Source organism: Punica granatum, chromosome 3, assembly GCF_007655135.1.
Source record: "Punica granatum isolate Tunisia-2019 chromosome 3, ASM765513v2, whole genome shotgun sequence".
In the NCBI taxonomy this organism is placed as follows: Eukaryota; Viridiplantae; Streptophyta; class Magnoliopsida; order Myrtales; family Lythraceae; genus Punica; species Punica granatum.
Window position 1 is genome coordinate 27,503 of NC_045129.1, and position 15,977 is coordinate 43,479.

At 34.2% G+C, this 15,977-nt stretch overlaps 1 protein-coding gene across 3 annotated transcripts; it reads right to left on the reverse strand.

Moving 5' to 3' along the window:
- Positions 1-291: 291 nt before the first annotated feature.
- On the reverse strand, positions 292-9,332 carry LOC116199121 (RNA-binding protein 24-like). Of its 3 annotated transcripts, none has more exons than XM_031529415.1 (7): positions 9,317-9,332; positions 8,632-8,954; positions 8,226-8,358; positions 4,528-4,702; positions 3,198-3,234; positions 2,515-2,842; positions 292-2,165 (listed from the first exon to the last, which is right to left on the reverse strand). In XM_031529415.1, the coding sequence occupies exons 2-7, from the start codon at positions 8,869-8,871 to the stop codon at positions 2,125-2,127; spliced, it is 954 nt and encodes a 317-aa protein (XP_031385275.1). In that variant the 5' UTR covers positions 8,872-8,954; positions 9,317-9,332; the 3' UTR covers positions 292-2,124. The 3 variants fall into 3 exon arrangements, with proteins under 3 accessions (XP_031385275.1, XP_031385274.1, XP_031385276.1); XM_031529414.1 differs by lacking the exon at positions 9,317-9,332 and adding an exon at positions 9,048-9,137; XM_031529416.1 differs by lacking the exon at positions 9,317-9,332 and having other exon boundaries at positions 292-2,185; positions 8,632-9,093.
- Positions 9,333-15,977: the final 6,645 nt, after the last annotated feature.

The window sequence follows — 15,977 nt, forward strand, 5'->3', positions numbered from 1 at the left end:
GCAGCTTCACGTCAAGTACTAATAAGTACAAAATTATCACTATATATAAAGGCTCTCGCATAATCATTGTGAAGATTAAAAACATTAGACACAAGAAGAGCTCAAATTTGGCTTGATCACCCACTAATGAATTCCACCTACTTGAGCCTGGGTCTTTATTCTGAGAGAGCCCAATCAAAGAAGAATAGAGCCCATAAATATTCGGCCGAGTTTAACCAAGGGAAGAACAACATTCATGGAGCAACTTCATCTGGAGCAGAAGTGGTGAACTTTGCGGAACGGAGAGAGGCATCATTAAAAATACATGATTAAAGCATATATATATATATATATATAATTGTCCGAATTAAAATCACAAGAACATCAGAAGAGATCCATCATCAACCACCATGGAGATGAATGAATCACAACCCATATAAGGTCCTACTAATTAATCACAACCCAAAACAGTCTTGTACTCGTCCGTACACACACATATATATAAAGAGGAAAGTAACCATTATCAGTTATCGAAGTCCATTAAATTGAACACCAACACAGCTGCAAATGGGGAGAGAGGGATAGGTGGAGAGAGAGAGAGAGAGAGAGAGGGAGATGAGCTGAGAATAAGCTAAGTCCTAACCATGGTGGACCTTCCTTTCCAGTTGAAGAGGCGGACGTGCGGAAGAGGGGAGGAGACCCAAGAGGGAATTCCAAAATACGTCCCTCATGAGTCGTGTGCATGCAATGCTCTGAGCTCTCCACCTCCATTAGTGGAGTTCTCGAGAAGACAATGTATGTATGAAAGTCAGTAACTGAGAAAAGGCTACCGTGCGAAAGAATATGCAAGATACATTCACTTCTAAAGAACTTCTACTTATCCTAGCACGAAAGAGGGGCTAATCCTCCCAAAGTCTTAACCCCATCTTGAACCTGAAATTTACAACACTGATCATAAAAAAATTAGCCCTAATTAGACAGACTCACAGAGCTGCAGCACTTAGCTGGATTATTGATAAGCTACTCTAGTTTAGGATCATATCACCCTTCCCCTAAAGGCTGATATTCAACTAACTGCCTAATAATATCATGGAATTACAAGGGCTAAACTGACCTAATTGGCAGATAGATGTTAACACAACAAAATCTCTCGGGCATGCCAGCCCATTGACCATAACCCCCTTCAGTTTGATGGGAGGATCTGCCAAATTCCTAACTAACAGCTATATCTACCTTTTTTTCCTACAGGTAAAGGTCAGGTGAGGAGATTTGAAATAAAGACCACTAATGTTACCACCACACCAACTGCATGCATCTACAGCTATATGTTCCTACATCTACATGACCTATCCTCTAACTCTGCTGAAGAGGACTAAATACTGAAGTGACAACGGCTGATATAAGTAGTGGGACGGGCTTACACCTGTTGCCGTCACTGGGAGTTGCTTGAAATTTACATGGGGACGGGAAAAGAGATCTTCATTTCTTTTTCTTGGTAAGCAGCAACCAGAAGCTGAAAACCACTGATTTCCCCACAGTGCTTTTTAGCCAATTCCCATCAATTTAACCTTCTGATCTCTTTTTCCCATTTTTGTCAAGGGAGAGCATTCCTGGAGCCCCAAGACAGCTGAAAATGATGGACCCAAAAGATTCTCCAACTTGAAGTATCTGAGCATGCAGTCTGGAGTGGCTTTGAGTTAGTGTAATCTCTGAAGAACCACATCCGTCGTGGTTTTTAGAAAAGTAGACACGACTCAATCCTTGTTCTGAAAAAACAATGCAAGGAGAGAACTGATGATGCAAATGGGAGACACGGGCACTACAACTCCATCTCCGATTCGGATGTGTGTACCCTTCTTTTTTCTTTTGCTTTTTGGATGGAAAGCCCCGACGTGGGGCAATGCCACATGTGATGTTGGACTAACTTGATCAAAAGCCATGATGATGCATTATGCAATGCAATGGCTTTCGTAGGTTAGCGAGATAGACGGAATACCCATGGTTAGGATTTAGGCAGAGACAGCTGGTTGCAGCGAGGTAGGGAGAAGAAATGGTTTGTGCATATGTAGATATTGGGGATGAGGTCTGGCTGATGACGAAAAGCCAGATGCCAAAATGCTGCATACAAGGGGGAACCGCTCCTCTCTAGCGATGTGGTATGGTTGCATGGAGAGCCATTTTTATGCCTGTGGCACAGCAAAACAAACTGTCAAAGATAAGTTAGTCGTCTCTCTCAATTCCCTGGCAACGAATGTAGCTGTTAGTTAGGAATTTGGCAAAATATGAGCTTTTGCACTTTTAGATCAGGATTCGTTAGGCGGATATTTATATATATATGCGCATCCCCTGACAGAATCCAATGGTGAAAATACTTTGTCCTCAATAGTGATAGAGCTTACCGCGGATTAACTCAAATTAGCAGTATCTTCAACAAATATAGTGTGTGTGTGTGTGTGTGTATATATATACATGTATTAGAATATATCACATATGAAGCTCGTTAGGCAAAAGCGAGAAAGGCAAAAAAAACATTACCTGCAGAGTGGAGAGCAGGGGAGGGTGCAATGGACATGGGCGAAGCATAGTGCTGGGGATACCCAGTAGCAGCGGAATTGAGGGTCGAATACTGGAATAGGTGAGAGCCGTGAGGATATTGGAGCCCGTAGTTCTGGTGGGCCGATGTATACAAGCCGCCGCTGCTTCCAGTTGCTGTCTCCCCGAGTTGACCTGTTGTGGTGACGCTGGCAGTGGTGGCTGAAGTAGTCGTGGGATATGGATAGAACCCGGCGACTCCTCCAGTCATTAGCCCACTGCTATACATGGGACATTGGACCGTTGCTCCTCCATACACATTATAATAGCTCTGCACCAGTATAAATAAATATACATATAGCAAGCTCAGTCATATTTACAATGAAAGCTTCACATACCGTCAATACAATAAATATTACAGGAAGAAATTCCATGCTAAAAGATACTGACATTAGAACAATTGTCCCGATCCCTCTCCGACTATATTATTAGCTACATTTTAACGTTGATCATCAATTATTAGCTAGTTATTGCCAGTAGATAACTAACTCGAATGCATTTTTTTTAATCCTTTCGGCAAAACAAAGTTCTTCCCAAGGACCCATGGAAATACAACACATATAATATATACAAAAATGAATTAGACTTTGAACAGAGGGGGCATTAAGAGAGACATGGGTACGAACCGTGGGGTAACTGTAATCTGTCGAATAGGCAGAGTACCTGGAAATTGCTCCCACCAAGCAGATAATGATTGTTAGAATCTGAATTAGCTCCCGGCTAGTACAGAGCAACATGTTATGGTGTTGACGTGCATGTGCGTCTGCACGTGCAATATTGGATGTGTGTATAATATAAACGATAACTTGTGTAGCTAAACATATGTCCGCATACATCCGGCTTCAAAGTGAAGTGCTACTAGTGTAACAGACAGCACAATTCATGTGAATGCGTTTATGCATGCGAATGCGAGTTTAATTGTGTTATGTGGGGTTACTAAAAGGATGATGAACAAGGGTTGATGAGATGAAGATGGGGATGAGATATTACAAACACTTTCAATCATTTTATAAATATTAAAAGTATATTACTTGATTGTTTGATAATTAATTATTTTATAGAAACATATAAAATATATTACTCATTTTCAGTAAATCATTTCAAGTAAATAATCTCATTTTAGAGAAGGAGAATATAGTGCAGTGAGCCTAAAATTTCAAGTTCATTTATAGCTAATGGAACTTCTTATACCCATTCGTTCTTCTCAATTTCCTGTCTTGATCCTCAATCCTTTTATTAAGTTTTGGTTCTCCTTTATAATCGTAAAAATTAGACTTTAAAAGCAAATTATCATAGCTTGAGTAAATTATGTAACTTTTCAGTTAAATGTTTACTTTATGAAGTAAATTATACATAACATCTAACAAATTACATGAATCATTTTAGTAAATTATTGTAAAAGTGAATGTATATGTATGAAACCTGATTGTGGTATGGACTCTCATTGAATTTCACGGTTTGATCCTCTTGTAGATTTAGCTTGCTTTATTTGGATTGAGGAAAATAGAGTTACGAATTTCCGTCCAATCCCCTTCATTTCTCCAATCCAAATAAAGGTTTATGTCTTAAAGACGGATATGCATTGTACAGATTGGCATTAAATATGTCCATGTGCAATAATATTGCCACATTAATTTCTACATAACAATAAAAAATTTTCATTTTCTAATTTCATGAGTGGTTTCTGGGTTTGCTAAGAAAATAGAAACAGAGAGGAAGTAAAAAAATAAAAATAGAGGAGTATAGAAATTCCCTGGGAGAATTGAATTCGACCTCTTAATCTCAAATTAAAAACAAAGGGTCGTCATTGCCTCTTCAGTTAAAGGAATAACTTCCCATAATTTCAAGAGAGAGAGAGAGAAGCGTGAAAAATGAATGCATGTATCTCCTGCGGACCATATTGAAATGCTTAAACATGAAATAATACCAATAGCAATGCTATTGTTACATACATACCCGCCGGTTATGGCGGCCGCGGCAGCATACGAATGGAAGGGGATGCCTTGTTGGATGGCATAATGAGAGAAGGAGGTCGCTGATGGAAATGCTGCTCCACCGCCGCCCATACCCACGGCTGCCGCTTGAAAGACTCCTGCATATCCCCCCATCACCCTTAAGCTTCTCCCTCCTCCTGCAGCCACACACACAGTTTCATCATATATATATATATATATGTATGTATATTTCACTTAATTACTCCCAATTTAAACTTAGTCGTCCTTCATTTTCATTTTACCTTTTTTGCTTAGAATCAAGTTATCACATACTATATATTTACTATATCGCATACATTTATTTATTTAATTGTTATCTAATTAGCTAATAGGCATCCTCAGAAAAGAAATTAAATACTTTTTGAGCAAAAAAATGAAGTACTTATAGGCTGTTGGCCGACAATTGGATGTGAACAACATAAATGATCCATATGATATATGAACTATGAAGATAAAATTCTAGCCCCAAAAGAAACTCTATTGAAGATAACATGACATGACGCAATAGAGAATGCCTCGCCATATATTAGGAGTTTTATACATTTTCATAAACGTGCTTCTATTTTGGGTAGAAAATAAGGCCGAAGCCTGCGAAGAGAATAAAACCACCATATATGCGCGTGTATATATATTTATATGTATATGTATATGTGTATGTGTATGTGTATGTGTGCGCGCTTATTATTTTTAATCCTGGCATTTGAAAATCCAAAGGGTTCCAACTAATTCAGTTCGAGCCCGGTTGAAAAAACTCTCATAATCAATAATTTTTTCCATTCACAAAACTCGTATCCGAAACCTTGGTTAAAGGGAAAAAAACGCGAACATTTTGAACCAATCCCTTTTTAGTATATATATATATATATATATATATATTATGTTTTTAGTATGTTTTGTGGAGGCGTGTACATAATTACTTTTTTTCCCCTTTTTTGGTAAATAAAGAAGTCATTCATTCCAAATATTAACCAGAGTCATCTACTAATCATACGAGGGGATGCAACCCCCATAACATCTCAAAACAGAGTATGAGATAGACAAGAAGGGATTACATAGGCAAGAAGTGTACATAATTATTGCATGAAGCTAGGTACTTGTTGTCCCGCCAGTTCGGTCCCTCATAATATAAGCTAATTTTATAAGGGCAATTAATCCAACCTTTAACGATATATTCATGTACTTGCACACTAGAATTTGTATCCGTACTCCGTGCAGTTTTATATATATTGTTAAAATTATTATATAACAAATAATATCAAGAGAACTAAGTTCTGTTATAATTATAAAAATTATATGGGAGGAAAAAAAACTGAGATATATAGTGGTGGTTTAATTTAGGAGGGTGAAGAATGAAATAATTAGTGAAAAAAGAGATATCTTTTGAGAAAAAAATAGTGCGTTAAGTGTTGGGAAGATGTCAATTTACGAAAATTACTACTATTCTAACTCGTGCGTTGCACGAACTTATTTTAGTTTTTTATATTTTTTAAATATTAATTTAATTCTTTTAATTAGATGAAAATTTTCAAAAATAGTTAAGAATTAAGAACAATAATCTTTATATATTCGACAACTTTTAATGGTATAGTGAGAAATTTTGCAATAATGTAACAATATAATATATAGTATATATTATTAATCCACTCGGTCCAACATGATCATCAAATTTGTATATAAAACAAAAACATCATTCTATTAAAAATAAAAGCGTCCATTGCATTTTCTTTCATAGATTTCATTTTCTAATATTATTTGCTTTCTTGGAAAAATTTTAAATTTCATAATTCTAATTGTTTATTATTGCTTACTTTTGATTAAAAAGATAGTGTATTCTCTTATTAATATTTTATTATTTCAATTATATTATGTTTATAATTTTTTTAAAATAGTATTTATTTTTTTAATTGTCGCTTGCATTAATTGAAATGCATTTATTGCTTGCAAGTCAATTTCATTTTATGTATAGATAGATAGATTAGTATTTCATTATTTTCAAGTAATATTATGTTTATGATTTTTAAAATAGTATTTGATTTTGTATGATTTTTCAGTTGCACTAATTGACTTGAATTTATTGTTTTCAAGTCAATTTTACTATATGTATAGATATAGATTCTTTTCTTTTTATATACTTTTGTTATCATTTTTCGTGGTTAGTTTTTATTTTTTTGTTAATTACAATTTATTTTATTTTAAAAAAACCTATTTTACCACCTATCATTAGTTTTGAAAATTGATTCTCATCTAAGTTTTTCTTGTTAAACGTTGGCTGTTCTTTTTCTTTTAAATTTTCTTTTCATTGTTAAGGGATTTAGCTATTGATAATGCCATATATAATTGCATTTGTTGCACTCAAATGCGTATAAAAATATTTGTATTTACAATAGGTACTTTGTTCTATCATTTTGGAAATTTATTTTTTCTATTTTCTATTACATTAATTCAAGAGCATTTATTGCTCCTCAAGTGAATTTTAGTTATATATAGATTATTTTTATTTTTATTTTTTTGTTAATTACAATTTATTTTATTTTTAAAAAACCTATTTTACCACTATCTTAGTTTTAGAAATTGATTCTCATCTAAGTTTTTCTTGTTAAACATTGTTCGTTCTTTTTCTTTTAAATTTTCTTTTCATTATTAAGGGATTTAGCTCTTGATAATGCCATATATAATTTATGTGTATAAAAATATTTGTATTTACAATAGGTACTTTGTTCTATCATTTTGAAAATTTATTTTTTATATTTTCTATTACATTAATTCAAGAGCATTTATTGCTACTCAAGTGAATTTTAGTTATATATGGATCCTGTAATTTAATGGTTGTAATTTTTTGAAGGCATTGGTAGAATGAGTATTTCGCAAGCAGAAAGTTAGAATAATAGGTTTCTTTCCCCTTTTGTATTATAGATATAAATGTCTCAAATTAATATGTTAAAAATACTTCACTCGACAACTTCATGCATATCTCATTACCTTTTCATTTTCCCGGTTAGATTACGGGAATTCCCAACTTTATTGGTTAAGCCTAATTACATTTAGAAATCGATTTGCTCATGACAACGAGATGTTTTTTGCTAGGTTTTGAATTCTTATGCTGTAGATAAAATCCGCACACTGAAAATTCACCATTCGTAATTATATGCCATTATCTTTATTGTAGTGCTTCAAGCAAACATTCCGTACGTGTATCACATTATAGACCGGTATCTTTATTGTCATACTTCAAGCTCTTTTTTTTTTTTTTAAATAGTCATACTTCAAGCTAATATCTTCTATAGTGCGAGTATCTCATTTTAGACCATTACAGACAGAGGGTGTCATGACTAACGATTAGCCTCCCTCAAAAGCTGTCCTCTGTGCTGGAAATTAGATCTGGAGTATATCCTTTCAAATCTGATCATAGTTATATGTGGAGGCGCGACATAATATAATGGTGAGACAGAAGAGTGTGATTATTTCGTCGGTCAGCGAGAAAAAGTGATTAATTGTTAATTGAGGAGCTTACTAAAGAAAAAGACATAACTTCACCCAAAAAAAATTAAAAATAAGGAAGACGTAGCTTGTGTTGTGTGTATGTGCCTGTGTGGAGAGAGGGAGGGAGGGGGAGGGAGGGAGAGAGAGAGAGAGAGAGAGAGAGAGAGAGAGAGAGAGAACCGTGTTTTGGAGTGGAAGGCTTGGATCTCTGGACACCAAGAGATGCAAGATTGCAGTTAGCCCTTCTCCCATCTATCACAGGCGACGCATCCACGCATGCCCTCATTGCTGCTTCCGGCTCTCTAAACGTCACCTGCGCCGTAATATTCCTGAATATTTAGATATATATTGTATTTTATATATCGTAGCAGCTAAATGGTCAACTGCATAGATATATATAGTAGCTAGATAGATCTATCACATATAGGACTTACGAGGGGCAATCGACATATCGAACTAGCAGAAGAATGGAGATAGGTCAAAGAAATTATTAAAATGTGCTTTGTCCCGTCTGTGTGTAGAGCTAGCAAGACATGATTTAAGGACCCGAGAGGGGATATATACGAGGGAGAGGAGGGCCACTTACAAAACCGTAGCCCTTGGACCTGCCGGTGGCCTTGTCAGTGATGACCACAGCCTCCAAGATGTCACCGAACTGCTCAAAGTACTTCTTCATGGTGTCCTTCTGCGTCTCCCAAGCCAACCCTCCTACGAACACCTTAGTGTATGTCGTGTCGCCGAACTGCTGACCTGCTGCTGCTGATCCCATGTTGCTGTTATTTTTGTTTGCCCCTCCACCTACTGCTGCAGCTGCCACCGGTGTCATCTCCCGATCTGCCTAATAACGGCCGCCCTACCTATAGGATCGATCTCTCCTTATTTCTTTTGTCACCTTCAGGTGTCGACTGACTGTCGATGATATGAAGAGACAATTAGCTATAGGTCATCGGATATCAAGAAGAATGAGAGAGGGGAAACAACAAAGCAGATGGAAGAGATTACCAAGAGGAGAAAAGAAAGAAAAGAGGGGGGGAGAGAGAGAGAGAGAGAGAGAGAGAGAGAGAGAGGAATTAGTATTAGGAGACTGTACCCAAAAAGAATAAGGAAAAAAAAAAAGAGAGGAGGAAAGAGAAAGCAAAAGTTATAGCCATAACCTAATGCGATGTGATGTCATGTAATGCAAGAGGTAATGGGAAGAACTATTTCACCCAAAAAAAATAAAAAATTAAGAGAAAGAAAAGATCAAAAGAAACAAAGGCCATGTTACTTACGAATTATAGAACAAGAACACCAGTCCCCACCTCACCTCGGCTTTACAAGCTGGACTGACCCATCCATCATCCATCATGCCTTCTAATTAGCTTCACACACGTCTTCATTACGCGTGCACTCACACACAAATTTTCCACCTACAAAGACACGGAGACCTGTCCCCAGCGCTGTATAATATTACCATCACCATCTGCCCACCTAGTTCGTACAGTTATATGCACATATCTTTATATTTTTTTATGTATGATATAATTATAACTTCAAAGACACACATCACATGATTTGCCCCGTTCCACGCGCTACCGCTGGAAGTAGAACTCGTTTCTTCAGAATTATTGTGTCCCTCGCTTGTCTCCTGCTTTTCCACTAACATATTCAAATGTTTTTAAGGGTATAGGGGGAAGATGCCTTGTCATTTGAATGGTATTGGTTGGAGTACTCCTGTTTTTGGCTTAAACCTGCCGGACAGACGAAAATTCGGGAACACACATGAAGGGAGAGAGAATTAAAGTAAGAGTAAACCTTGAATTTCGTCCCGACTTATACAAGTTACATAATTTAATCCCTAAAAAATATTACATCAATTCGATCCCATGTCAAATCGATTTTGTCCCTAATCATATTAATTTCGTCGTTAATCATATCAATTTAGTCTTTGAACACATCAATTTAACATCTGGTCACATCAATTTAATTTCTTCGCTTGGTTAATCAATTCAGTCCTTACTTGATCACATTATTTTGATCATTGCCAACACCAATTCTTTACATCAAAAAGGTCTATATGGTATCTCCCTCATTTTTACTATCATTGTCTAAGAGCCGACTTTGGAGCATTCTTTCTCATAGCTTGGACCTCCAATTCTCGTGTTCTTGGTGGTTATAGAAAGCTTATACAAACTACTACTACTAAGGATCAAGTTTCGAGCCAAAAAGCAAAGAAACATGTTAGAAAAATGTAGTTAAAATTCAATTTTCACTCACAATGCGGAAATTTCGAAAGTGATATCTCTCAAACCGAGTAACGAAATTGCAAGCCATCAAGTGTGTAGCTTCCTTACAATATGAAGAATCTGTCTATATAATTTTTTTGATTCAATATTGACTCTATAAGAATTTGTTCCCGTATTTTAGAGAGAGAATGCTTTATGAGTCATTAATGTCAAATTGTCCCGTTTGGATTCAGAGTTAATTGATTTTAACTTTAACTTTAACTTTAACTCAACACACTACATAACAAAAATACACATTTCCCAATTCAAAAATTTTAACTTTAACTTTAACTCAACACACTACACAACAAAAACACACGTTTCACAAGTCAAATTTATAATCACATCTCATTTGTCCTTTTCCGTAATCAAAATTAAAATCAAAATCAAAGTAACTTTAACTCTGAATCCAAACGGCCCCTTATAGAGTCAATATTGGCCCAAAAAATTATATAGAAAGATTCCTCATATTGTAAGGAAGTTATGGCATTTGACGGCTTGTAATTTCATTATACGATTGAGAAATATTGCTCTTTGAAATTTCTGAATTGTAAGTAAAAATCAAATTTTAACAGTATTTTTCTAGATTTTTTCTTTCTTTTTGGCTCGAGAATTAATCTTAAGTAGTAGTGTTATATATAAGCTTTCTATAGCTACTAAGAATGCGAGAATTGGAGGTCCGAGTAATGAGAATAAATGCTCCAAAATTAGCTCGGAAACAATGGTAGTAAAAAGGATAGAGAGACCAAAGAGATTTTTTTATATAAAAAATTGATGTTAATAAGGATCAAAATGATGTGACCAAGTAAAGACTGAATTTATTTGACCAAGCGAATGAATTAAATTGATGTGACTAGGAACCAAATTGATGTGATCAATGACCAAATTGATATGACTAAAGATCAAATTGATGTGTTCAAAGATTAAATTGATGACCAAAAACTAAATTGATGTGATTAAAAACGAAATTAATATGACCAAGAATGAAATTGATGTGACGTGATCGAATTGATGTAACATCTTTCTTAAGTACTCCATTGATGCAACTTGCATAAGTTAGGGATGGAATTGCAAGTTTACTCTATTAAGTAATAACCATGCCTGAGCTCTGGGAAGGAAGTCAAGCTTAACCTTGCCCTGTACATATCTCTCTTCTACATTGGAATTCAGGAAAAGGGCTATATATCAGCAAAGCTTACAGGGATCCAGCGTATATTCGTAATTTGGATGATGCATGATGCTGAGAGGTAGAGTATTCAATTTATTGCAAAGACAGAATATTCAATTTCAGTGAATGGAATCTATAAGTAGAATTTCTTGAGATTGAATGAATTGAACTAGAATGCGATTATAATGAATTGAACTAGAATAGACTGGAGGGTGTGGGGAAACCGACGAAGTACGTACCGAAACTGACAGGTCACATGCAAATGCAACGATTTCCTTTGGGTTTTATTTTATAAACTTTATTTTATTTGGCTACCTTTGGGTTTATAAATTGATAATATTACTTTTTAAGATGTAATTTGATTTGATTTAATTTAATTTGATAACAGCTTGTCGGCCAGGGAGCCCCAGCCATTTTATTCCCCCTCCTGTAACTCTCTGAAAAAGAAAAGAAAAAATAAACAAATAAATAAGAGAGAGAAAGTTAGCGGAGGGGGAGTCACCAACTAGCCAACTCCCACTCATGCGAGGTTGCCAAGGCACCACCTGCCGCCAGCGACCTCACTGAGGGGCGGATGGCCGGCCGGGGAGCTCCCCTCATTTTGCCCCTCTCATAGTATTTTTAATTAAAAATTTTTAAAAATTATTTTAAAAGTTTGAGATGAAATGATATTGTTTTACTCAGCTTTATTAAAAATAATATATTTGACAACATTAGCATCACATAAGGGTTCAAATCAACTTTCCGTTGAAGGACCTGATGGTAGGATCTAAGTCTTAAATGAAATTGAAATTTGAGAGTTAAATCGTTGGCAATTTTTTTTCCAGATACTGAAGTGGTGTCAACTTAATATTCTATTTGCTGGGTTGGGGTCAACTTAATTTGAGGACGATGGTGTTAGTAAACTCAAAATAAAAGGAGAAAAAAAAAAAGGAAAAAGAAAAAAGATAAAGCAGCTGCTTCTGGAGCTGAGCAGAGCAGAGCAAAGTAAGAGTGGCAGCTGTCTCCAACTTGTTTTTTTGACCATAAAGCGACACCATCTCATATGCCCACCCACCATCCACGTTCTTACTTCTCAGTCTTTCTCGGAAAAATTACTTGGATAATATAAAAAATTTTAAGTTGTGATGCAAATAATATAAAATTTTTTTTATAATAATTTAGTACAAAACATATTAAATTATTTCAATCAAGTTCAATTCGTTAATTTCCGCCGACGTCATGAAAATTTTCTGACGAAGTGACAAATCGTATTATAAGTAAGCTCAAATCTTTTAGTATGATGTAATAAATTGATATAAAACTTTATTAACATATAACAAATTGGTACAAAAATTTTATTAAAATGTGATGAAATTGTACAAAATAACGGAACAAATGAGATAATATTAAAGCGAATTAACCTGTTTAAAGCAATTTCAGCAGTACAATATGGATTGTTTCCCTTTCAAAGTAGTAACAATTCATGTAAACTCAACAACAACACAATATGGAATACCACATTTACTTCTTATCATATTCAGTAAAGAACTCTCATAACTAAATGACCAAGAGTTACATAGTGTCCCCTTTTATTATAGGTTTAAAGAGCTATATATATATATATATATATATATATATTTAATGTTCCTCTTGTTGAGATTTGGTGGCTGGCAGCAAGGCCCTACGATCAGCTATCTCTCCTTCATATTTTTCTTTTTTCATTTTTTTTTATTTTTGGATTGATTTTTAATTAGAAAATTTTTGTGAGTCCTACTTAGCCAATCTATGTGCGCCACGTGACACCATCAATTGCCAAGTCAGCACATCCGATTAAAATTGAGGGAGAACCTTAAAAGGGCATGGTAAAACTGACAACGAATCAATAGTTGGTGCATTTCTTTACAAAAAAATATATGATAAAGTGTAAAAAAAAAAGTGTACAACCACTATTCTACTCTATTTTTCTTAATTCAATAATACAATCCTTACTTTTTTTAATCTTTTTCTCCAATTTAATAATAAATTTTCTCACATATTTTTCCTAATCATTATTACAACTAATTTTTTAATACTAAATTCTCCTAATTATTCATTTTTCTCCAATTTATATAATAAATTATCTCACATAGTTTTTCTTAACAATTATTACAATCAATTTTTTTATAATAAAAATTTTCAACTATTTTATCTTCACATTGTGGAGTAGAATAGATTAGAATAAAGTCGACAAAATATGAATCAGAGACTAAATCTTGATATACCTCAGAACCAGTTACAGTAAGACCTACAGAAACATGTATGGGTTTGGGTAAAGGATCTCCTTATGTGGATCCTATTTCAATGGGAACATGATGAGTCGATCCGCCTACACATCATGCTTTTACTGCTATATCAGGAGTTACTCCACTGAGAGTGAAGATATTATATATAACGTGACTATTCCACTAAAAGGTTTTCTTTTGGTTCAAATTAATCAATATATAGGACGCATACATAATAGCTCCCTCATTTATGTTTGAAGAAGCTGTATGTTACACCATATTGGTTGAATCCCGTGAAACCATTTCATAGAAGTTCATTGATATCTTCTTTTTATAAAGCATAATTTCACTCCAAAACCAAACGCTCACATCATTTACCTATTTGAATTGAAATCTACATAGGATGACTTATACGTGGTTCATAGATACAAAATTTGGTGGTTAATTTTTTGAAAGAAATTCATTTCATATTTTATTTTTGACTTATTATTTCTTATCAATATCAATATAAATATATAAAAGCGAAATCGTGCAAGTTATATTTGAGAGCCCTCAACTCTTAGTGAAATATCGTTGGTTGCTCGAATCAACCTATTCAAACACCCTCGGCTCCTGATTATACATCTTTTCAATTGCTCAATTTGAGGGACATCAGCACGAATAAATTTATGTCACTAATTTATTCTTGCATTCTCCAATTTTCGATTCTCAAACTTTGTGAATTCTTGATAGCCCAGGTGCCCAAAATCATAGCACATTCATCTGTGGTCGTAGTTAACACGAATTCCATAATTATAGAAGGCTTGAAGTGCTTGCCAGAGGTTGAAATCGATAATTTTACCTAAGATATCATAGCATTTTATAACGAAATTAAGTTTGATTTAATTTGATTTGAGGGGATAGAGATAAAATTAGTTGTGAAAAGTATGTTAGAGAATTTGAAGAAGAAAATAATAATAATAATAATAATAATTGTGCTGTTGAATTGAGGAAAAAGTATTAAAATTGATGAAAAATATTAAATAATTGAGAAAATTTAGTATTAAAAATTTAATTTAAATAATAGATAATAAAAAATTTAAAAAAAATTTAAAAAAAATGATAAAAAATAATAATTGTATTGTTGAATTAAAAAAATTAAATTAAGTTAAATAAAATCAAAGTTTCGTGCATCATCGTCCACCACTTATTTTAGTCCACCACGTAGAATGGAACAATAGAGTTATAGTTTTTTTCTTTTTCCAAGTCCCTTCTTTTTTTCCACTTCCAATTACGTTCAGAATCTTATAAGAACCGTATTTAGATATCAATATTGAACATGTCTATATATATATATATATATATATATATATGTTCTTAAAAAAATAGATAAATTACACTTAAAATCACAAATGTTCACATTAATAAAAAAATATATCATGTATTATTTTTATTTCACATAAAATTATGAACTTTCATTTAAATTTCAAATCTTTCATATTTTTTATATTTATATTTTAGAGTTGACATGGACGTGATGTTTCTGTCTTATTGTTGACATGGCTATGGCACATCATCAAAGTTGTAAAAAGAAAATTAGAAAACAAAAATTAAGATTAAGAAAAGAAAAAAGAAATCAGCCCTTGAAAGGGTGGGTTCTTATCTAGGGGAGGCCTAATTAGCATCCTCAGCCCCCAAGAGTTGGCAAAGTCATATGGTACCGGCGATCTCATCTGGCCGGGGGGCCGATGGCAACACCCCATCTCGAGATCGCATCCAAGATTGATTTTAGAATAGAGTAGACTAGAACAAGGAGCTGAGATCCTTCAGCCCAACTGATGCAGCGTACACGCGAGTAACCTGTCACGGACCCGTTGATTCGCGCACGAATACCGGAACTACGATCTTCTGTACCTGTTGATTCTACGAATACCAGGAAATAGGCATCAAACTCGAATCGATCCGAGATTAGACAAAGCACGAAAGTTCTGAATTTTATTAATAATCCAAAAGACGACTCCCTTTTGCCCTAGGCTTACAACGTTTAAATAGAGAAAACGAGAATAAATCGAAAGAAACAAAATATCCTTAAAGATAAACTATCTCCTAAAATATCGAAATATTCTTAAAAATAAACTAACAAAATATCCTTAAAGATAAACTATCTCTTAAAATATCGAAATATTCTTAAAGATAAATTATTTCCTAAAATAGCAAAAACGCCATAATTAACATAAATTGCCCGTTTGAGGCCCTAAACGATGGAATTGGCCTAAAT

What these genes read in the sequence shown, in the direction of transcription:
- LOC116199121 (XM_031529415.1), bottom strand. Translation starts at nt 8,871, where the DNA reads ATGACACCGGTGGCAGCTGCAGCAGTAGGTGGAGGGGCAAACAAAAAT. An exon ending in GGTCCAAGGGCTACGGTTTT is followed by an intron (nt 8,359 to 8,631) that starts GTAAGTGGCCCT and finishes ATTACGGCGCAG; the next exon opens with GTGACGTTTAGAGAGCCGGA. An exon ending in GCGGCCGCCATAACCGGCGG is followed by an intron (nt 3,235 to 4,527) that starts GTATGTATGTAA and finishes AGCAATTTCCAG; the next exon opens with GTACTCTGCCTATTCGACAG.